This window comes from Lepidochelys kempii, chromosome 3, assembly GCF_965140285.1.
Source record: "Lepidochelys kempii isolate rLepKem1 chromosome 3, rLepKem1.hap1, whole genome shotgun sequence".
NCBI lineage: Eukaryota > Metazoa > Chordata > Testudines > Cheloniidae > Lepidochelys > Lepidochelys kempii.
In genome coordinates, this window is record NC_136382.1 from 96605089 (window position 1) to 96629369 (window position 24281).

Consider the following 24281-nt stretch of genomic DNA (forward strand, 5'->3'; position numbering starts at 1 on the left):
TCTGTGGAAAAATCTTTAGAGACTGCATCATTATGTGTACACACAAGGGAGCTATGTTAACAAGCAATGTTAATTCTGGCATTCCCTAATTTTTGAGTGCTTGACTTTGTAACTTTAGCATTCTAACAAGGGGTGTGTGTGTGTAATAGATCATGTAGTATGTCATGTCTCACAAGGTAGTCTCCTGCTCTGGTTGTCCTGAGCAGCCAGAAGATCATCTTCACATATTACCTAAAGATTCCACCTATGTAAGCGAATCACCACAGGGTGTAAGTCTGCTGTAGCAGTGCCTTTGCTACATCCTCTCCAGTGCAGGTGGTGATGTCAGCTCCTCCGTTCCCTTCCCCTGTGCACACACATGTCAGGCTGATCCTTAGCTTCTGGAATGGGATCCTTAGCTCCTGGACACAAGAGCCATTCTCAGCTTTTGGAGAATGCTGTAACTTGCACAGCTGGCTGGTCCAAGGAAGAAGAGAGTGCAAAGATTGCTTAAAGTTCAGTTCTTCCAGACCAGAGAATCTGGCCCCAGCATCTCTAGAATATTATTTATTTTTACACACTTAATGTAAGTGAATGCAGTGTGTAGTGATGGGGGGAAGCCCTTATACTCTTATATGGGGTAGAGTCTTAGAAAATCTGTTGCCTTTAACTCGTGTGTAACTTTTTAAAAGCATTCTCCCTTCTCCCCCCCACACACAAATATTAGACCATTATCTAAGACTTTATTATCTAAAATTTAAAAGTACATATAAACTATGGTAATCTGACCTGATTTTAAGGAGTACATTTAGCAGTTAATAAAAATTACTAAGAATGATATCCATGTTTGGTGACCTGCTTTTTGACTAAGGCCCCAATCTTGCAAATGAAAAGTAAGTGGAACTTTTCTCGAGTGTAAAGATAAGCAGTGGTGTAACTGTTTGTTTTCAGGATCTGGGATTCAATGTACAAAGCAAGTGATATGACTGGAAGCAAGATGAAGTGGTGTGGGTATTATAGGCGTAATCTTTTAAAATTAGATTACATTTTCCCTCATGTATCCCATAGTTCAATGTGCAAAACTTGAAACAAAGGCTAAATATAATACATATGTGTGAAAGTCTGTGAGAGTTCCAGTTGACTTATAACAGTAGGACTATTTTGTTCCCCAGTTAGAGTAGAATTGTACAGCAGATACTTTTTCTTCTGCTGTCTGTGGTAGTATTTAGCACACTTGCATGTTTAGTACACTTCTATAAAATGGATTTCAGTGGAGGTGGAAAGTAGACTCCAGAGATTTTATTAATAAAAACAGATTTATAATTAGGGTACACTATGCACAAGGATACAACAAAGGATCAATTTGGTTTTAATAAAATATGTTCCATTAAATCTAAATGATTCCATAAAATGCTCTTAAATTTTCCCTGGGTGCTGCTTAATGTTGCTTGGCAGGGAATGGCTTGTGGGTTTAAAAAGTAATCTTGTGGCTTTGTAATGTTTGTCATTTACTAATTGAGTGACCCAGAAGTAGACTGGTGTGTGTGTGTGTGTGTGTGTGTATTTGTGAGTGTGTATATATATTTATTTATTTTCAGGGTCCCATGATTTCCTCTCTGTTTTGGAATGGGCTATAGAATGTCACCCTAGAAACATGATTTGGCTGCCACATCTAAGCTTTTATTTATTCTTTTAATACTGATTTTAGCTCTTTATGGTTGTGAAGATAACTGCCTAAATGTGAATTGATGTAGTTTGCTTTACTATGCAGACAGCATGAAAGGAAAGCTTTTAGAATAGCATGACTTGTTCCTGTTCACCCAAATAAGATGTTAGTCTGAAATTCACTCATGCAATTTTAAAGGTCTTGTTAATTTATTTCACTGCTGGTAGTATTGGCAGACTGTCGAGCTAATGTTTTTATCCATCACTGGTTAGCTGTAGTGCTGGAGAAATAGAGGGGGGCACCACAGGACATCTGGCTGTTGACCAGAGTTGCTGGGGCAGGGAAAGGAGTCAAAAAGCTTGCCCACTTCCCATGGTTTTCCTTCACCTTTCCTGGAAAGAAATCAGGTGAGTGTGGTCTCTGCTCACAAGGGGAACAGAGGGAGGAGATGCATACTTTCTCAAGTACCAACAATCTTAGCTAGCCTTGTGGTGTAAAAAACCCCTTAGGACATCTATTGCCCATTCCAAGTTGCCAAAAGCCCCAGCTTGACAGAAACCTGCAGATTTTATGCATTAATTCAAAATCTTGCAGCATACTAAACAATGAAAATCTGGAGGCAGTGCATATGGGGAAAAAAATCCATGAATTTGTTGTTTAATATGAAAATAAAAACAAACTCATTAATAGAATCTTGAATTTATCTGAATCTATTGTAGAAATTTCATTGTGACTCAAAATTAGCACTATATCACAGAAATCAGGATTTTCCTGCAGAATTTAATTTGTGTGCCAGAGAATATTCAGGCCCCTTCATGTAATCTGATCCTGTGGAGTCCTGAGGGAATCTTTGTTTCTTTCACTTTCACAACATTCTCGCTAACAGTTTTTCACCTCTGCTTTCCAGCTTCCCAAGTTGTAACTACATCTCACCATCTGAAGACAAGAAAGTACTCCCTTTGGAGTTAGTTAATAAAACTATGAATAGTTGGATCACTTTGGCTTTGGGACTGGCTGTAGTTGACTTATTTCCTGTCCCTGTTTGTGCCGATTTGAAATGTCTCTAGCCTTCAGAAAGTCTTGGAGGAGCAAAGCTGTCTTCTCAAAAATAAGGTTCATTGTGATTAGAAATGGCAGCCGAACTGGTGTAGTCTGAGACCTACCAAAAGGTTTGATATGGGCATCTTGAACTTCATTTTGGGTCTAAGTGTGTTATCCATCTTACCAGTTAAAATACGCTACATGGCCAATGATCTTTGAGTTGGGCAGACTTAAAGAAGTATTGCTTGTGGGTGAATTGTTGGTGATTGCTACAAAAAGGCTACCAAGAACAAAACACTGGTCACAGATAGAGACAAAAAGACCTGCATTTCTCCACTTTTGCAAAATTTCAGTAATAGCTTATTCTAGCTAACGAATAGCAAAATACTGTCTAATTTACTGTTTAAAAACATTACAAGGCCACTGTTCGTAAAACATCCTCACAATGGTGTAATCTCATCTAATCATTCTTGAACCAATGCCGCCATCAGTAAATGGGAATGATTAATTTGTAACCCTCATTCTATCTCCTTGTTATGGATGTGCTGAAATTTCTTTCTCTGTATTAAGCTTGAAGTGATGCAGTGAAGTGTTTGCATTTAGCTTGTCAAACATTCTTCAAGAGGAAGTCTGGCTGCTCATAATAAAAACAGGCCTCTTAACCTATATTTATGCTCGGGCTGCTTTAGTTTCAAAGAAGAAAATACCACTACTTTGTTATCAAAACAGTATTGTTCAGTGTGGAGACCTGATTAAAGAAAACAGTAACACTGCAAATAAAAAGAACAGGAGTAGTTGTGGCACCTTGGAGACTAACAAATTTATTTGAGCAGAAGCTTTCATGGGCTACAGCCCACTTCATCAGATGCATAGAATGGAACATATAGTAAGAAATATATATATACACACACACACACACACATACAGAGAACATAAAAGGTGGAAGTTGCCACACCAGCTCTTAAGAGGCTAATTAATTAAGATGAGCTATTATCAGCAGGAGAAAAAAAAACTTTTGTAGTGATAATCAAGATGGCCCATTTCAGACAGTGGACAAGAAGGTGTGAGGATGCTTAACATGGGGAAATAGATTCAATTTGTGAAATGACCCAGCCACTCCCAGTCTCTATTCAAGCCCAGGTTAATGGTATCTAGTTTGCAAATTAATTCCAGTTTATGATGATTTAGTTGGGGATTGGTCCTGCTTTGAGCAGGGGGTTGGACTAGATGACCTCCTGAGGTCCCTTCCAACCCTGATATTCTATGATTCTAACTTGGGCTATATATATAATCTTCTTACTATATGTTCCATTCTAGGCATCTGATGAAGTGGGCTGTAGCCCACGAAAGCTTCTGCTCAAATAAATTTGTTAGCCTCTAAGGTGCCACAAGTACTTCTGTTCTTTTTGCAGATACAGATGGCATGGCTGCTACTCCAAAAACTGCAAATAAAAAAAAGTATTCCTCGAAAGACCATCATAGAAGTACTGTGCAGATAGATTTCAGTCTTGTCATAGTTAAAAATCAAATTTGTAGTTTTAATGAAGAATTTCTAAACATGGAAGAGTTAAATGTTTAATTTAGGGCTTCTTTTGAAGGATGTGGAGCTGCTCAGTAATTTAATATGATATATAAATTGATTATTGGTAGTGTACTATATAAATATTGGTTTAGTATCATAGAAATGAAGGGCTGCAAGGGACCTTGAGAAATCAAATCCAGCTCCCTGTGCTGAGGCAGGACTGAATAAATCTACACCATCCCTGACATGTTTGTCCCATCTGTTCTTAAAAACGTCCAATGATAGGGATTCCACAGCCTCCTTTGGAATGCTATTCCGGAGCTTAACTGGAAGGGGGTTGGGAGGGAGGAGAGGGGGAGGAAGCAAAGTGTAGGCATGCCTGTAGACCTTTTGATGTTTTAAAAATCCTTTACTTCTGGGTCATGCTTTGTCCCTACTGTTAGTAGCCTTCTCACACTAAAGTATTATTTGATACTGTCTGATCACTGTACTCACCCAATATGCGTGAAGAGTGATTTAAGAGTAAATAAAGTCACACATACTATACTCTTAGCAGCACTGGTGGGTGATGTAGGAATGCAGCCACGGTAGTTCCAATAGCAGAAACTGCCACAAAGGTGGCAGCCGTGGCCAGGCCCTGTGGTGGGACAGATGCCTAACCATGCAGCAGCCAACACGGTTGGTAGCCTCAGAAAGCATGGAAAATTGTAATGAGCAAAGATGGTCTTAGAAGTTTTGGGGAAAGCCTAACCACAATTTTGGTTTCCCGTTCAAACCCTTTTACAGGTTACTGTGGTTACACAACTACATCTAGAGCCCACTGAAATATTTTGGGGAAAGTTAGCCAGCTGTTCCTTGGAATTACACCAAAACTTAACCGACACTTTTTTTTCTTATTTTTAATCCTGCCTACAATACAAACATGCTGAACAGTTAGGCTGTGGAGTGTGGCATCACTGAAATGTGCAGCTTGGTTCCTGGGCCTGAAGAACAAAAACACTAGTAAAAGTAAGAAATTCTTCCATTTTAAGTGGTAGCACTGGAGTGCTTCAGAAGTGCTTTGTATTTAGCAGCTGGCATGCTAATTAGCTGCTTGTCAGACCATCTGCTTAATACTAAATGAATGGATACCCAATGGTAGCATGATTTGTGTGTTGAATCAGACATTAACGATAAAGTTCCTTTACAAACTGGGCAGCCATCATTTATTGTTAGAAGTCACACTTTAAAAAAAACACCCCCTGGGAGATAGTCACAATGTCATAGCCAGAATTCTCAACATCTTTCTCTTTCCTGCAGAGAAAGAGAGAGAGAGAGAGGATGATTGTCACACTGTGGTGCCAGAGCAGCAGCCACCCTGGAGCCCAAAGTTATCCCTTCACCCACAGAACAAGTAAAGCACAGGCACAGAGAGCCCGCACGGGTGTTCTGAAATTGCACCCTGGACAGATTGTTTCAGTTCAATCCCCACGTACATTCAGTGTGAGGATGCCAGTTTATGCTAGTGGTGACTTCTGTGTTGCGAACACTTCATTGCGGAAGGAGCCCACAGCTAGGGTTGTTAACTTTGTAATCGCACAAAACCGAACACCCTTGCCCTGCCCCTTCCCAGAGGCCATGCCCCTGCCCTGCCCCTTCTCCAAGGCCCTGCCCTCGCTCAGTCCATTCCCACCCCCCAGCTCGCTGTCCCACACCCTCACTCACTTTCACTGGGCTGGGGCAGAGGATTGGAGTGCTGGAGCGGGTGTGGGCTCTGGGGTGGGGCTAGGGATGAGGGATTTGGGGGGCAGGAGAGGGCTCCAGGATGGAGCTTGAGTGTGGGAGGGGACTCAGGGCTGGGGCAGAGGGTTGGCGTGGAGGAGGGGGGAGGTCAGGGTGTTGGCTCCAGGCTGCGCTTATCTCAGGTGACTCCTAGAAGCGATTGGGTTGTTCCTCCGGTTCCTAGGCTCAGGAGCGGCCAGTGGCTCCATACGCTGCCCCTGCCTGCAGGTGCTGCACCCATAGCTCCCATTTGCTGGGGTTCCAAGCCAATAGAAGCTGCAGAGTTGGTGGTCAGGGCGGGGAAAGTGCATGGAGCTCCCGTGGCCGCCTCTACGCCTAGGAGCCAGACGTGCCGGCTGCTTCTGGGAGTGGCATGGAGCCAGGCACGTAGGGACCCTGCCTTAGCCTTGCTGTGCCACCAACCAGACTTTCAGCAGCCTATTAAAATCTCCTGGATTCAGTGTTTTCCCCAGGAATTGCAATTGGGGGGCGTTCAAATTTATGGGGGGGGGCAGGGCCGATGAGGGGTGAGACCGTGAGGGTGAAGGTGGGCTGTATAGCACCATAGTAAAAACTGAAAAATGTTTCATGACCATTTTATTAGATTTTTGAAATCAGCACACAAATTAAAGTTGGCTATTCAAGCCTTCTATGAAGCACTAATTCTATATCCTTCTTGGTTTCTTGTTATAATTTTGCACAACTCTGTTAATGAACTTCTTGAATGCAATGCGTTCATCTTTGGTGGCTTCTCGTGTGTCCGGTACTTCCATTCCTTCAATTGATATGCTCATTAGTTCATTCACATGATCAGGCAGAAGGCGACTTCTTTCAAAACACAAAATTCTATTCAATGATGAAAAAGAATGCTCAACTGTAGCTGTTGTGACTGGGAGTAGCAAGAGATGAATTCCTACTTCTTTCAGCCCACGAAACATAGCATACAGATCGGGTCGAGCCACTAGTGCTGATAAAAAAGAAGTTGAAGTCAAATCTTCATTCATTCGTTGTATGATATTCCACTCTGTTCAAATTCTCTATTCTGTCCTGAGCACATGGCAGCCCCATTGCTGGTAGTGTCTCACTCCACTCAGCTGTTGGTGTTTTATAAGACAGGGATCTGTAAAAGCTACGCAGAGATTGAGTAGAATCTAGAAGTTGCTGTTGTAGATTTTTAAGAATCAAGTCTGTGTACTTTTTCAGTTGTCTTAACAAACATTACTTGTCCTCTTCACTTAAGGATTCACTATAAATGCCATTAGTCAACTTCTGGACTGAAGTCTTTGCTTCTTCCAGTACTTTTTCAATGGATAGCTCTCTGATTGATCCAAATGTAGCTTCTATTGCTGGACAACTGTTGTAGCAGATGCCTGGATGTCATTGTTTAATAACCCAAGTGGTTTCAACAGAAGGCTTACGAGAGAGAATGGCAATAGTCTTCTCTGAACATAGTAGCAAAAGTAATCCACCAGCCTCACTACTTAGATCCATCCCATCTTGGTAGATACTTTCCAAAGCTGGTAATAATGGCTGGAGTAATTTTAAGACAACAGCCAAGGATAGCTCATGAGAAAGCCAGAGGGTTTTCCTAAGTTGGACTAATTTGAATTTCAGTCCCATGTACCGTCTATATTTTCCAAGATAGTCAGTCTTTTTGGACTCTTGCTGAAAAAAATATAATAAAGACGTTAAATTTATAGCTTTTTTTAATGTCTTTTGGAAGAGTCTGCAGCTCGTACTAGCGCTAGTTGGAGAAGATGGCCTCTGTAGTGTGTATAGGAGAGATTAGGGTTACACTTTTCTCTGAGCAAAGCTTGTGGTCCATCATGTCTTCCAGAGAAGTTTGCAGCTCCATCAAATGCACAAGCAGCCATCTGTTTGGAGTCCCATTGATAAGCATTTAATTCTTCTAAGATGTGGGTTGTCACAGATACAGCCAATCTGTCTTCTATAACTTGAACATCTAGAAATGCATCTACTGGCCTACCACTGACATCAAAATAACGTACACAATGACTTAATACTGGATGACCATTTGCACTGGTGCATTCATCAGCCATGTATGCAAATTTTTTGAATGTGGTGAGAGAGTTCTTCACTTTTTCAACTATTGAGTCTTTCACTGTTGCACCACATGCGTCTAGCCAGTCAGCAGTGTTTCTTGCAGAAAGATAGAGTGTTTGCTGGTCTTGTTTGGAATCAGTGTTCAATTTCAGGATGAACAAGTGACAATGCGCTTAACATTGGCCTCCAGTTTGTAGTGTGTGGTATCTATTGCTTAAATAGAAAGTATGATGCCATGGCCATGTTTGTTTGCATGAACTGTGTTGTGTCTCCAGGATTCTTAACAACCTCATTAACACTTACTGGTAGTATCCTTGGTCAGTGGAGACTTCAGAGTTCAGAGGTGCTTTCACATGAGTTCACCTCCCATGTGGGGGGCAAGAAGGCACGTTGTTCATTCCTCCAGCTGCTCACTGTTCGCTCTGGCCAGTGTTGTTCGTTGTGCACCGTTCACTCCATGGCTCTGTTGCCAAAGGCCCTGCGCCATCACCTTCTGCTGCCACCTGCCACTATGACCTCTGTGGGTTGGTCTCTTGAGGTTCCACCCAGCTCTCAGTGATTTCAGTGGGGAAAACCTCGGTGCTAGTGCAGACTGGGCCGTCTCTTCCATAGAAACACTGTCCCACCGCAGGTCTAAGCACTTAGACCTGATTATCAGTAATTTCAGGTGTAGTGATCACTTAGAACAAAAGACTATCTATGGAGCCTAATCATCTCTGTCTTTAAACAGTGGAGAGGGGCAGGTCTAAAAGTACTTGTGACTCAGGCAGACCATCAAGCAAAACACTTGCCCCCCACCCTCTCTCTTGATTCCCTCAATCAGCAGAGGCTAAGTACAGTTCTACTGCCCTTTACTCATACAATAAGAATAACAACATATCTTTACCCCCTGCATTCAAGTGATTTGTAACCCAACCCCAGCCAATATCTATCACTTGGGCAACGCAGCTCTGTTTGCTGGATACCTAGGTAGATTAGGTGTGAATGTAAATACAATCTGGTCCTGAAGCCTTTCCCCCCAGCTCATCACTAGCTGTCAAGGAGAGCTCATTTAGACTTTGCTTACAAATCATAGTTTGAAATTATTAGCTTGGCCAACATCACCAAAATGAATGCACTGACATGGTCATAAAAGCAACAGCTGTATAAGGAAGCTAATCTATGTTCATACTTTTCAAATCTATTATACTTTTTCTGGTACACATTTTATCATACACTTTATATGCTTTTAAAGTGTATATTAATGTTTCAATTTCAATTCAAATTTCCAAACAATCACTAAATTGGCAGCACTGCATGTAACTAGTTCACAAAACTGGGGGGGAGGGGGGAAATTCAGGGGGGATAATCACCCCTATGGGGGGCGTGTAGGGAAATCCCTGGATTGCTTTCAGTAGTCACTGCGAGATCTGTGCTGATTCCAGTAGAGTCCTGACCAATCCGGGAGGGTTGGCAACCCTACCCTCGGCTCATTCTACCTTCGCCTAAGAACCTTCAGGTGGTAGCAGCTTTTACTCATTACTGAAACAGATAAGGTCTAAATGAGTAACCCAGAACTGAAAAGCCCTGTATTCTGTTATCAGCCTCCTGAGCTATTCAGTCAACATTCTCTCTCCTAAATAACATGGACCCAGAGAGCACAGGATGAATGCATGCTATTACTGAGCCTGTAATCTAGGATAAATTTGCTTACAGTCACTTAACTACCACTATCAGCAATAACTCATTCATTAAAGGGCTTTGTTATAGCTAGAGATTGAAATTATACAGTTAAATTTATTGAAGTGCATGGTGTATTACGTCTTCTGTAATAATCATGGCAAGCCCCTTTAGTGACACCCACTTTAAAATGCTGATGAACTACCATTGCCTGTAGATTGCAATACACATCGCTGGCTTACATATTTTTATCATGGCGATAAGGAACATCACGCTTCACTGACTAAAAGAAGCACATTCATATATTCGTTATAAGGCTGAAATGCTACTGTCAAGTAACACGGAGTAGGGGGCAGAATATGACTTAGGATTGATAATGGAGACAGAACTTTTCACCGACATCCCATTCAGTCCATCAGTAGTGAGTGAAAGTTGCTCACACTAGTGGCTGTTAGGTGCCTATACTAAAAATACCAAAATAAACATACACTACAGTTTCACATTGCCAATTTTGTTGGGTTTTTTTGGAAACTTATTGATGGACTCAGCAGGGGCACCAAGGACCAAATGGTCATGAACACTGAGTTACCCAGCTACTCTCTCTCACCCTTGAGATGGTACCTCAGGTTTATTTTTGAGTCACATTGGCAAGGCAGAACATGGAAACTTACAGTGCTGCTGGCTGGGGTGCAGCTATTCTGTCAATACAGGAATTCAATCTCAGACTGTTGGTTTAGCACTGATGAAACTAGAACATTTATTCTTTACATGAATAGGTCATTGTTTCAGAGTTTGAGATACAAATCCCCCACCCCAAGCAAAAGGCTTTGTTCTTTAGATTCAGTCAGACATCACAAACGAACAGTACCAGAATTAGTGCTTCACTAACATTTCCCATTACTGACAATGGAATTAAGTTCTGTTTCTTGCCAATATACACTGAAAACCTTGCCTCATCAAGTACTATCAATGCACTGATCTCTGCTACATTCCTCATCATGTCCTTCCAATTCATCAGTGAGAGTTCACAAAGGAAATTAGCAGCTAAAAACCAGAAAGTCAAATAGTTTTTACATACACATCTACAATGCTCTTTATTCTGTTTGTTCTCTAGATGTAGATGGTTCATTTATAACTTTAAGGGAATGATAAACTTTTGTACTTCAGTTAACATGAAAAGACAGGGAGGAGGAGATGACTCCATCTTAATGTCCAAAGCAAGGAGATGTTACCTGTTTGAGAGGTAAGCCTGCCTTGGGACCCTTCCAGTGGTCTCCATCAGTGTGGCACTGCTCCTTGCAGCAGGGGGTGCCTTGCCAGCGCTCATCTGAACAGTGCCACCAGCCCCCAGACATAGGTCTGCTGTCAGAGTTCCTGGCTTTGGTCCCCGAACTCTAGGCAGTGTTCCTCGGGCTCTAGGTGTTGATCGCCTGCAGTCTGGCACAGACCCGCAGAGGCATGGCATAAGTCCCAGAGGGTCGAGACGCCCGTCCTTGAAGCCCCGTCGGTAGATCACCGGTACAGATCACCATGGGCACGTCGGTGGTCTCCGAGATGTCAGTCTTCTCACTCCCGTTCCCGATCTATGGAGCCGCACCGCACTCTAAGCGTGAGGTGTTGATTGCTGGGGTACTGTTGCCGATCTGCCAAACGCCACCGTCGGTCACTGGGGTTGTGGCACTGAGAGCCGTCACCTCCGTACAAGTCCTCAGTTGAGGTCCATGGCCAGAGCCGATGGGATTGGGGTAGACAGGCGGCCTCGGTACCCTCTTAGTACCACAGACAAGTCTCTCCCTCCTCAGGCTTGGACAGCGAGGAGGAGAACCTGCCTGCAGGCCAACATCACCCACTGGGGGCATTGACATTCCCGTCTGGGCCACCAGTGGCTACATGGCCCCAGAGCCAGTGGCCGGCCCCTGGCAACTATAGAACCCCTGAGAGTTTTCACCCCATTACAGGGACATAGGTCGGTCTCGGGGCATCTGAAATATGGTCAGCAACAGTCTCCTGCCCGACCCCTAACTCGGGCACAGAGTCAGAGCAGGCTCCCCAGGGTCAGCCAGCCTCAGCAGAGACTCTCCTAGCAGAAGTGGTGCAATTGGCAGACCCTCCTGTACCTGCCTCCTCCTCATCTTCGCCTGATGAGGCGATAGCAGGGCCCTCTCACACGGTTCCCCAGGATGATGCAAGGGCCCATCAGGAGCTTTTGAAATGGTCTTCGGTACACGTGTTCATGACACATTGCGCCCATCACCCAGCAAGCCAGAGATGACCCTGTATTTGGCAAAGCTGTGTTGCAATCAACATGTCTATGAACTCCTACCTGCCTCCAGTGGTACTGCTTGGGAGTCACCTACAATGGAATGGACATGAGCAAGCACTCGAAGAAGAAAAGGTGATTACCTTTCATAACTGTTGTTCTTCAAGATGTTTTTCTTATGTCTATTCCATGACCCACCCTCCTTCCCCTCTGTTGGAGTTCTGGCAAGAAGGAACTTAGGGAGGGTGGCGCCCCTTGTACCGGCGCATACGTTCACCACACTAGAGGGTGCCAGAGCCGGTCCTTTCTGGATACCATTGAGGGGAAAACTTCCGGCATCGGTGCGTGTGGTGAGCACACACACCTACAATGGAATGGACATGAGCAACACGTCGTGAAGAACAACAATTACAAAAGATAACCGTCTTTTTCAACTACTATTTAGTCCTGTTGTCTGTGACGAGTCTGAAGCGCTGAGAGAGTTTGCTGTATTATATTCTTATTCACCAATAGTATTATTAATTTTCAACATCAAGAACATATTCTGCCCCCATTTATACCTGTGCAACCCAATACAAAGACAGTGGGGTTGCATATGTGCAACTGAGAGTGGAATTTGATCTGGAGAATCTTTATTATTCCTGGCAACTATGTATGAACCAGAAAGAAGACAGCCTGAGTTTCAAGATTCAAGGCTGAGTTCACATGGGAGGCAGTTTACAAATGGAACAAAGTGGTGACTTTTTAACAGAGCAGTTCACTGAGACAATACACACCAAAACCCCTATTCTTTTAACAGTTACTTTATTCAGAAAACTGCATTTAAAGACAATAAATTTCATGTTTTATGCAGCCAAAGATATTCCCCTATTGCATAACTGTCCCAATAAGGAGCACACATTCAGAATCAACAACCTGTCCATTGTCTACAGCCAAGCTCTACAATACAACCGCATTTGCTCCAACCCCTCAGACAGAGACAAACACCTACAAGATCTCTATCAAGCATTCTTACAACTACAATACCCACCTGCTGAAGTGAAGAAACAGATTGACAGAGCCAGAAGAGTACCCAGAAGTCACCTACTACAGGACAGGCCTAACAAAGAAAATAACAGAACGCCACTAGCCGTCACCTTCAGCCCCCAACTAAAACCTCTCCAACGCATCATCAAGGATCTACAACCTATCCTGAAGGACGCCCCATCACTCTCACAAATCTTGGGAGACAGGCCAGTCCTTGCCTACAGACAGCCCCCCAACCTGAAGCAAATACTCACCAGCAACCACACACCACACAACAGAACCACTAACCCAGGAACCTATCCTTGCAACAAAGCCCGTTGCCAACTGTGTTCACATATCTATTCAGGGGACACCATCACAGGGCCTAATCACATCAGCCACACTATCAGAGGCTCGTTCACCTGCACATCTACCAATGTGATATATGCCATCATGTGCCAGCAATGCCCCTCTGCCATGTACATTGGTCAAACTGGACAGTCTCTACGTAAAAGAATAAATGGACACAAATCAGATATCAAGAATTAGAACATTCATAAACCAGTCGGAGAACACTTCAATCTCTCTGGACACTCAATTTCTGATCTCAAAGTGAGTATCCTTCGACAAAAAAACTTCAAAAACAGACTCCAACGAGAGACTGCTGAATTGGAATTAATTTGCAAATTGGATACAATTAACTTAGGCTTGAATAGAGACTGGGAGTGGTTGAGTCATGATACTAAGTGAAACTGTTCCCCCCTTCTCCGCCCCCTCCCCCGTTCCTCAGATATTCTTGTTAACTCCTGGAAATGGCCCACCTTGATTATCACTTCAAAAGGTTTTCTCTTCCCCCCCACCCCACTCTCCTGCTGGTAATAGCTCATCTTAAGTGATCACTCTCCTTACAATGTATATTTTTTCATGGTCTGTGTGTATATATAAAATCTCCTCACTGTACTTTCCACTTTATGCATCCGATAAAGTGAGCTGTAGCTCATGAAAGCTTATGCTCAAATAAACTGGTTAGTCTCTTAGGTTCCACAAGTACTCCTTTTCTTTCTGCCCCAGCAAGTTATCACAGATAAAAACCTAAGTTTGAACCATACTTAGAGAGTTAAATTTAGCTTATGTTAGATCAAAAAGAGGAAGTAAATTTTAGAGTTAAGAGCCAGGTAATAGGAATGTCATGCCACCGGCCCCCAAACATTTAAATATAAGAACTATCAAATTAGATGCCTCAGCTGATAACTTCTTCCCTGGCCAAAGGGAGAAACATAGTTTTATGACCAGTAAGGGCAGTTTCATATGTGGACTGCTAAAATTGAGACAGTTTTGAGCTACAGAACTGCACTGGAGTTATGAAGATTTCTAAGTGATGTATTATAGAGGGGCAGTAGGTCCTGTTTCAGTTTAATTTAGGTGAGACAATCAAATGTTTAAAGTTGAACCATTTCAGTATTCTAGTTGATAACAAGGGCAGTGTGCAATAAACGTTGTTGTGAGCACTGTTAGCATGTAGTTTCTTATGTTTAAAAGAATTCTGTTACTATCTGACTTTATTATTGTCACACTATTTTTAATAATATATGGATGTGATGCATTTATTTGTATTACTGCAGCACCTAAGAATCCTAGTCTTGGAGCAGGAGGACTCCATTTGCTAGGCAGCAAAAGTATGCCAACAATTTATGAATGCTGCCTTTGGAAATTTAGTAGTATAAAAAGAATTCAGCTGGGTTACAGTGACCTGTAAATGAAGAGATTATTTCATTTGCAGATTTAAACAGGGACCTGATTCTGGCTAACCTCCCAGAAGACTGAGTTGATCCAGTAAGCAAAGATTTCTAAATGGAGTGTGAAGAACGTATCAGCTTTGGTAGTAGTTTTGGACTTGTATTTGACAGAGTCTGTGGAAAAGAGTCATTTTGAAATTTGAAACCCCCCTCCCTGCAAACTCATATGTTTTAGAACATAAAGGGATTAATTAACAAAAGGCACTTTATGCGTGTAGGAGGGACTTCTACTCTGAAGCACATTAGAAATCCTGCTCTGAGACACTTGTAGTTCATAAAACAGGGGCTCTCTCCATGCTCCTCCTAAATTGTTCCTCTGCTACCCTTCTCTGGAGCTTGTCAATTTCAGTTCCAGTCTCCAAGTGTTCTGAAGCATACTGGAGCTAAATTCTCAAGTATTCAAGCCACCTTAAACCCTGTGTTGCATCAATGCAAAGTTCTGTAGCACGCACTTTTTAGGAGCCCAGTTTAGGGGATTCTGTGGAAATCATAACTGAACTGTCTGAGTTTTGAGCATATAAAATATGAACCACAACTTACACATCAGCAGTTTTTGACCTATATACACACACAAACATTTAAAAAAATTAAATTTTGAAAAGTAATTTATAAAATTATCAGTGAACCCATTCCCCTTTTCTTCCTTTATCATGGCTTCGTGGCTCAAATCCAAAGAAAAATGGAGGTAGAACGGTGAAGAGAAGATTACCAGAAAAAATGCCAGTATACATTTGATTTAGTGTTGTAGCTTTGTTGGTCCCAAGGTATGAAGGAGACATGATGGGTGAAGTAATATCTTTAATTAGACCAGCTTCTGTTGGTGGAAGGGGCAAGGTTACAAGCTTCACAGAGCTCTTTGTCAGGCCTAGAGAAGGTAACCAGGGTGTCCAAGCTAAATACAAGGTGGGACAGATCAAGCACAGTGTTGTAGGAGACCACTTAAAAAGAAGTGGACAGTTAACACCCTTGCAGTCATAGGACAGTGGAGGGTTAGTAGGCAGCAGGATGTGTTGCAAATTGTTGTAATGGGTCATAAAACCTACACAACTCCTTTTACCAGCTGGAGTCACAAATCTCCCACTCTTAGACGTGGCCTCAGGTGGCTGTACCCTGTGTACTGACCATGCTTTCCCTGGTGCTACTGAACTTGGTCAGTACCTGCAACTCTTTCCTTTGGGAGCTATAACCAGTGTCGGTAAGGCGTATTGGGTTTAAATTTCAAATTTCAAACTATAAATAAAGCTATAAAAACTAGATGAGCTTTGGGAATTTAAACTGATGAATGCACTTAAATGGGTATTATAAATTGTTTAAGACATGCTGTTAGGTCCAAAAGGTCAAACTTTTTTATCAAAGGTGTTTGTATTGCAGGTGTATATGTAGCACTTTTTCTTTACTTGCCTCCCTACTCCTTGCTGTAAGCAGATTGTATACTAAAATGTTCAAGAATCCTGTTCTCCCAGTGCCTCAACTGGATTTTTGTGTGATTTATGCCTTTTTATTGTTTATCAACAAAGAAGTGTCTGAGGATAATGAATAGTGAATATTTACATACTTATATAATTAGGCTGCATGCCACCCCTGGAGGCCTGGAGTGAGTAAGGCACTTGGCTTAGGTTATTTCACCCCACTCCAGGATCACATGGGGCAGGAATTCCTTCCAGAGGCATAGCCTGAGCTTGGGAGGGGAAATGAGAGACTTCGCTTATAGAGATGCAGCAGCATGACTTCAACCCTCTCAGAGTCCGTCTACATACAAACGTGCACTGCAGTAATTAAACCTGTTCTAGTTGATATCTTGGGGGAGTGGGGCGGTTTTCAGGGAAAGTCTCTGTGGATGCTGTTATGTAGGAATAAGTGTCCTGTTCTGATTTAGCGTACACTGAATTTTTACATCCGTAAGCAAAATAGAACACATTCTAAAATAAGATAAGGTGTAAATTAGAACTGATTTAGTTATTGCGGTGCAAGTTTGTGTGTGGAGAAATCTTCAGTTTCTGAAACTCTACCAGGAACAAATTACCCATATTTTCTTGGGACAGATTTTCCTCTTGAGAGAAAGGAGCATGATGATTCTGGTAAGAAGGCTATAGGACATTGTTGGTAGGAAAAAGCAGTCTAGTGCAGAGATTGGGAAGGAACTTTAATGGATCTACTATGGAAAAGAATGAATAAAGGAAAAGTGAAAATGAAACGTAACAAAGGAATATAGTTTATAAAGAAATGGGAGATGGGCAAGAATTTTAGGTACAAGTGTGTGGTGGTGGGGAATTGTATCAGAGGCTAAATTCTATAAAAAATCACTGTTTCTACTGTTGAATCACAAGTTGCACATAGAAAATTTAAATAATTGTACAATCTCTTATAGTACTATTGTCCACTGTCTTTCTCCTCTGGTTTATCACCTGTTACTTCATGTCTACTGGGAAAGTGTTAGCATAGCAGCTGGGGTGGTGGGATCCTGGGGACTCTGAGAGCTACCCAAATAAATATAAAAGTTATATAAGAAATTACAGTGGTACTAACTCTCACAATTTTGGGGGAGTGATGTGATTTTGGTTGACTGGTGCCCGTGTAGTGAATTTGAGCCTGCAAGTTGGCTGTCTGGCCACTTGCCTGCCTCTTGGGGCAGAATAGCTAATCAGAGCTGCTACAGACAGAGCTGTCTCTCCCCATCCCTCCAACCCCAGAGCAACCTAAAGCCATCCTCATAGGAGGAGAGGGTGAAGATGGCTCTGTACCCTCCCCTTCTGTGAGCCATGGGGACAGGATGGTTCCTTTGCCCCTGCCTACCCCGCAACATCTGGCCAGGAGCGGGGGTGGGGGGGAAGTGAAGACCCTTTGGAGTGTCCCCCCTGTCTGGAAGCCATGGCAGTGGGGGGTGAGGAACCTCAGGAGGAGCAGAGGTGAAGCTGTATGAGTGAGTGCAGAACTGAGGGCAGCTTTGTGGACTGAGCTGATGGGGTGGGAGCTGGGTGTGGGATGAATTATAAAAAGCACACAGGATCTTTTCAGGGGATCTTTTCAGCCGCATTTATTGAAAATACAATAGTTAGCATGTGTGCACACACACACACATTCCGCAGATGGTCTTATAGTTACCAGTCTGTCGTGGCTTGAGTCAATCTACTGGCCAGTTTGATTGAGCACAGAGTGAGGAGCTGGGTTCTGTCAGTCGCACTCCAAGGCTTTGCAGGACTGAACCCAGAGTCCTATGGCAAAACACCCCAACTTTACACTTGTAAATTCCCACTTCAGTCTATGGATTTTGCAATGTCATTTTGTAATTGTTAGTCCCTAAATTGTGTTAATCTTGGGGTTTTCCGCTGTTATCTCTTATTTGTTGTCTCGCCTTCGGGGGTGTTTGCCTCACCTCTGAGGTTGTCAATGCTGCTAACTCTAGAGCATCAGATACAATAGATGTTTTCTGATTGTTTCCTGCTGTCTCTCCAAGTCTCTCACTTCTTCTTGAGCATCTGGACATTTGTGATAGCTTTCGCACTCATCCTTAACCATGCACACATCCTTTACTCACACCAAACAATTTTACAGAGAATTTCAGACAGGATTACATTTTAGAAAGGGTTATATGGTTACAAAGGAACTTTACACAACTTCATTTGCAATGCAGATAAGAAACAAGACCTTATAGCAAATACTGTAATGAAAACTTATCCTAAAAGAAAAGGTGACCATAATCAGCCATAAGGACTGTTCTGGTCTGTTCCTGCTTTAACATCAGTTCAGACACAGGCAGCCTGTCTGATTCGTTTCTACCAATGACCTCTTAGGCCATTCCTTTCTGCTATTCAAAAAGGGTGGCTGTCAGGATATGGTTAAATCATACATCAAATACATGCTACGTTATTATATCCTTCATTCTAAATTATCCAAAATACATACATAAAATCCTACTACTACAAATTAGCTGCTGGGCGGGGACAGGCAGATGTGCGGGTGAGAGCTCTTTCAACGGGGCCAAAGTCATCTTTTTTTTTTCTCACTCTCACCCACAATGGAAAGGGGGAATTAAAAAATCAAAAGACAGACCAAAAAAGCACACTATATAGTCTTTGAAAGAAAAGAAAACTTCATGTTTTTGGAGGTCTGACTAATGATTTTTGATCTCCTGAGGTTGGCAATAGTGGGAAATATATAATGGAAAATAAAGGCATTTTTTTCAATCTTTTAGTCTTGGATTATCAGTCTTATAGTGAGTAGAGGATTCACAATTTAATAGGGATTTTGCTCATGAGGGACACTAGAAAAAATAAGAGAAATTTGAAGGTAACTGATTTCTTCCAGCTCCATATTCACCAGTATTAAAAGTTCTGCAGGCCAGAATTTTCCCTTCACTTGCATTTGTGCAATCCCACAGTACATCTTCCTTGGTAACACCTTAAATGGCTGATGAACATGTATCAGAGGACAGAATTTGGCCCTGTGGTAGGAATTAAATTATTCCCTTAAGGGGAGAGTCTAGATATAATCCGTCTCCCTTTTCCATGTCTGTCTACAGTTCTAACAGTAGCTAACTTTAGTCAGTGAAGTTAGCACGAGTCTCAGAACACACAGCAAACTTTCTGAGTAAGAAGGTGTCGTTTTTACATAGTTATATGTGGTCACCTTAGGCAAATCATTCAGGCTGTGATTTTGAAACTGATATATCTAAATGAGTGAAAAATTAGGCCATTTTGGGGCTTAACGTTAGGCCTCCTTCTTTAAAAATTGTGGCTTTAACCTCTCTGCCTTTTTCCTCTGTAAAATGGGGAATTGTGAGATTTAATTCACTGTTTGTGCGGTTCTAGGCAGTGATTGAATACCATAGAAATTCCTGTACATAATATTTGCGTTTATATACTCAGTTTATGAGAGTAGAGTAGGTGCAGCGCCATTATAGGGTAAAGCTCCAAACAGAAGTAGTGTCTTCAAAACTTTAACCTTTCTCGATTTAAAAGTATTGCCTTTCCATTCCTTACAGCTTTACCTTTTGTAGTGATAGTACTCTTATTCTTTCAGTATGTGTGAAATTCTCCCCACTGTGGAGTTGTCTGCACAAGACTCTGCGCACTGCATAGGCAATTAATGCATGATGTAAGTGGTGCGTAGAGTTTTTTTATCTATGAAATATATTTATATCTGCTGCTATAAGCATTCTCTGTTTAAAACAAGTATTTGTGTTTAAGAACATAAGAATGGCCATAGTGGGTCAGACCAGTGGTCCATCTAGCCCAGCATCCTGTCTTCTGACAGTGGCCAGTGTTCAGAGGGAGTAAACAGGGGAGGGCAATTATCAAATGGTCCATCCCGTCCTCCAGTCCCAGCTTCTGCCAGTCAGAGGTTTAGGGATACCCAGAGCAAGCAGTTGTGTTACTGACCATCATGGCTAATTGCCGTTGATGGACCTATCTTCCATTTGATTGAAAGTGATGTAGAATACAGTGGCAACAGCTTATTCTGTGCTCTTCAAGGAACAGATAGAATTTGCTTTCCCTATGCCAACTTCTGGTAAGAAGCACGCATAAGAGCATTGAGCTAGCAAAGGCAGCCAGAGGCTTCTGGAGCAAGTGTAATCTTTTTTCCCTTGTAAAAACTGGGCTCTCTCTTTGGGTACATGTTTTTATCCTTTCTGCATGAAATAAAAAATACCACTGTAGTCTACTTGTATTGCATATCTTAGTAAGATGTAAAATGAGGATTAGCTAGACTGTCTCTCTCAGTAGCCAATATAAAAGATAAAATGTTTGAACATAGACTCACTGGCAAACATACATGTGCTTTGTGCGTGTGATGTACAGATGGGGATGTGACAGAAAAGCAAAATTACTCTTTTAAAATATTTTCCAGAATGTGTTCAAAATAAACTTAAAAAAAATGGCATGTTTTGTTAGTGTACGGGTAGCTAGAATTCAGAACAAATGCATTATCTTGTGCAATTCACAAGATGTGTTGGAAGTGCTTTGCTTTTTGCATAGTAGACATGGAGTACTTGCTTCACAGCTATATGACCACTTACCTGGTAATTTTTTACCCTTCTGTTTATGTGCAGGTGCAGCTGGGACAGGCAGATATAAAATGTCCAATCACAGAGTGCAGTGAACACTTGGATGAAACAACTGTCCTCTACAACCTGCCACATGAAGACATCATCAAGTATAAATACTTCCTGGAACTCAGCCGTATTGACTCCAGCACCAAGCCATGCCCTCAATGCAAACACTTTACCACTTTCAGGAGGAGAGGTCACATTCCAACCCCTACGAAATTGGAGAACAAATACAAAGTGAGCATGCTCACCAAACCTATGGATTAGATGACACAGCTGTGAGCAACAAAAGTAGGACAGCATGTGGTGGGCATTAAATGGGCTTTCCTCCATTGCTGGAGCCTAATGTAAGCTGTGATTTAGAATATGAATCTATAGTATGATACCTCTGAATAACTGGTCAAGTCATGTAACAGTTCAGTCGTCTATTTGAACTTTCTTTTTATCATTTATTTCTTGTGGTGGTAGAACAGTTTTGGCCATTAAATTTTCATGATACCTTGAAAGGTGGCTGAGCCCTTCACTTTGCTCTGTGCACTAACTGAACGTCACTTTGGACAGAAGAGAGATGGGGGCACTAAGATTGACTTTCATAATTAACCAGAGTTTTTAGCCACACAACTCCAGTCGACTTTTCTCACAATTAACAAAAATGTTTAGGTACAAGTATAAAGGACTATGTGTTGGGGAAGCACTTTTCGTGAGGGCTGCTATGCTGCTTTGTAATCAGTTGCTTATAGGTGCAACTTTTTATTTTTTTAATGGATAACTGTTTTAAAATTCCCAAAAGGTAATCTGATTATCAGTTGCTTAGAATTCTTCATTACCCTATTGAGGAAGGTATGATACAGGAGGGTCAAGGAAGGGAGAGGTGAAAAAGATGTATCATATATTTATCTGTCCTCCTGTCATGCCAGAACATAATACTCTGAGAGGGGATATACTGGATATTAAGATGATGACGGTACATATGCTCATAGCCAAAAAAGCAAAGTACCATCCACTATGCCTACAGTCTGACTGAAACTCACATGCATAATGCAAAAAAGACTAGTAATAGGTAACTACTGTCCAGTTGCATTATTTAGTCACTTGTACTAGATTTTCTCAAAGTTACTTAACATTCTGAGAGCAAGTGTATGTGTATGATATGTGATTAGGTTTTAAACTTGTTTACAACAGTGGGCACTAAATATTTGCTAGGAGAAAAAAAATCCATATCTGAAGAATAGTGTTAGTGTAGTCTTTAACACTATCCCCCCCCTTTCATTTTTTTTACTTAATTTAAATCTTGTTGTTTCAGATACTTTTTTTGTTGCCATTTTGAGGAAGGAACACGTAGGGTGGCAGTTATATTACACATTTTTCACAACTATTTTACTCATTTCCTCTTTCTTCACTCTCCCTTTCCATGACTTTTTTATGGTAAAATACTAAAGATGACAGCACTTGTTTATATATTAGAGCCACATTTTTATTAGTTTATTTTATTAAAGTATTTACTTACTGCCATTTACATATTATTGGTAACCTCTAAAAAAGCTGCAAAGATGTGTACCATGTTCTGCGCCTTGAGTCACCACCATCTGTTCTAGAAAGCCCTTTGTGGTGGCAAATGGCAGAGTTATTTCGAAGGGCGACAAGATTCTGGGCATGACACTCAAGATGTCATTTTTTGTCTTCTATGTATTTTATCAGTTAATTTAGGAAATATTTGTTAGTAAATGGATGAAAACTACCAACTCATGATTAAGAATACTGTAACTTGCCTGTCACAGTCACTGTTTTTGCTTCTTGCTCTAATGACAGTAGTGTTGCAGATTTTCCAGTCTTTGGAATATGTTGGTGTCTCGTTGGGTTTCAGGTCACTCAGGGTGTGTCTACACCCCAGCCAGGAGTGAGCCTCCTAGCCGGCTTGGACAGACTCATGCTAACAGGGCACTAGCTATAGTGATAAACATATCAGTACGGACATTGTGGCTTGGGCTGGAGCTTGAGCTCTCAAGCCTATGGGGTTGGGTGGGCTTTACAGCCTGAGCTGCGACATCCATACTGCTATTTTTAGCGTGATCGCTCGAGTCCCATTAGCATGTGTCTGTCCACCTGGCCTGGGAGGCTTGCTCCCAACTGCAGTATAGACACACCCTCAAGGGAAGCTGAATTCAGAATGACAGCTTCCAAGGCTGTGACCAAGCTGTGCTTACCAGCTTAGTTAGGAGTACTGTAAAGGTGTTTGTCATCTTTATACCTCCCTCTCAAAATCCTCAGGCACTCCAGCCATTAGGCCTCTTCAGAGCATACATTAGAGCAGCCTTATAACAGTTGTATTTTCTGCTATCTGTCCATGTCCCCAAGGGACAATTCAGCAGCTGAATATCGCTGAGGTAGAAGGACACACTGATCACAGTGCTTACACTTCTAGTCTCGTCCTAGAGAGGGAGAGTCACTGAGTGGCCTATTAAGCCCAGTCTAGGGGTGTCAGAGCAGACTGGAGAATGAGGCCCAATATATATATTTTTGAAACTGTAGGTGTTTCCCCAAGGAATGTAGAATTAAATATGACTCTGTGAAATAAAACATTAGTTCTTTTGTTACATTTATCCTTGTTGTCTAGACCACTGCATTTACAGTAGAACCTCAAAGATATGAACACCAGAGTTGCGGACTTACTGGTCAACCAGTCACCTTCTGGAAACAGACGTAATTGGGCAGCAGCTGGGGGGGTGGGGGGTGGGAGAGAGAGAGAGACACACACACACACACACGCGCGCGCAAATACTTTACTACTTCGGGAGCACCAGGCTCAGGGCTTTAGACGTGTTGTGGTGGGGACATGCTGAGGCTCAGGGTTTCAGCCCTGCAGGGGGACACCGGGGCTTGGCCTTTTAGCTACAAATGGAGCCCCAGTGCGCACACTCCCCCTTCCCCTCATACTGAAACCAGGAGCGGAGCCATGGGGAGCCCCAGCACTCCCTGTCACCCAGAGGCTGGGAACAGAGCTGCGGGGCAGAAGCCAGGAACGGAGACACAGGACTGAAGCCCCAAGCCCCAGCGCTCCCCCCAGATCTAAAGCCCTGAGCCCTGGTGCTCCCGAGGGTCAGAAGTCATGATCCCCCGCTACCCAGAGCCCTGACACCATTCCCCTCGGCTGCAGCCCCAAGGCCCACCCCCAGTGGCTGAAGTCCGTAACGTCTTGTTCAGAGTTATGGACAACCTCCATTCCCGAGGTGTCCGTAACTCTGAGGTTCTACTGTAGCTTTATGATAAGTGGTGTTCTCCTTTTTTGTAGACTTGATCTAAGATCCATTTGGTAAGTCTGGACTTGCCAGATTGTGTTCCCTCAGAGTGACTGAAGATAATATCTATTCCACTTGTCCTTGTGGAACCGAGCTCATTTGAGGCTATCCTACATTTGTGTAATTTGGTAAAAAGCAGTAATTTTTCTGTGACAGAGTCCTCCAGATGGAAATACTTGAAAATGG

At 42.4% G+C, this 24281-nt stretch overlaps 1 protein-coding gene across 1 annotated transcript in view; it reads left to right on the plus strand.

Annotated features, from left to right (window-relative positions):
• Positions 1 to 24281, plus strand: part of RNF217 (ring finger protein 217) — a 99264-nt gene that overhangs the window by 19504 nt on the left and 55479 nt on the right. Inside the window, exon 2 of the mRNA XM_073337202.2 lies at positions 20803 to 21036. Within this exon, the coding sequence (XP_073193303.1) occupies positions 20803 to 21036 (234 nt within the window). The remainder of the gene's footprint in view (positions 1 to 20802; positions 21037 to 24281) is intronic.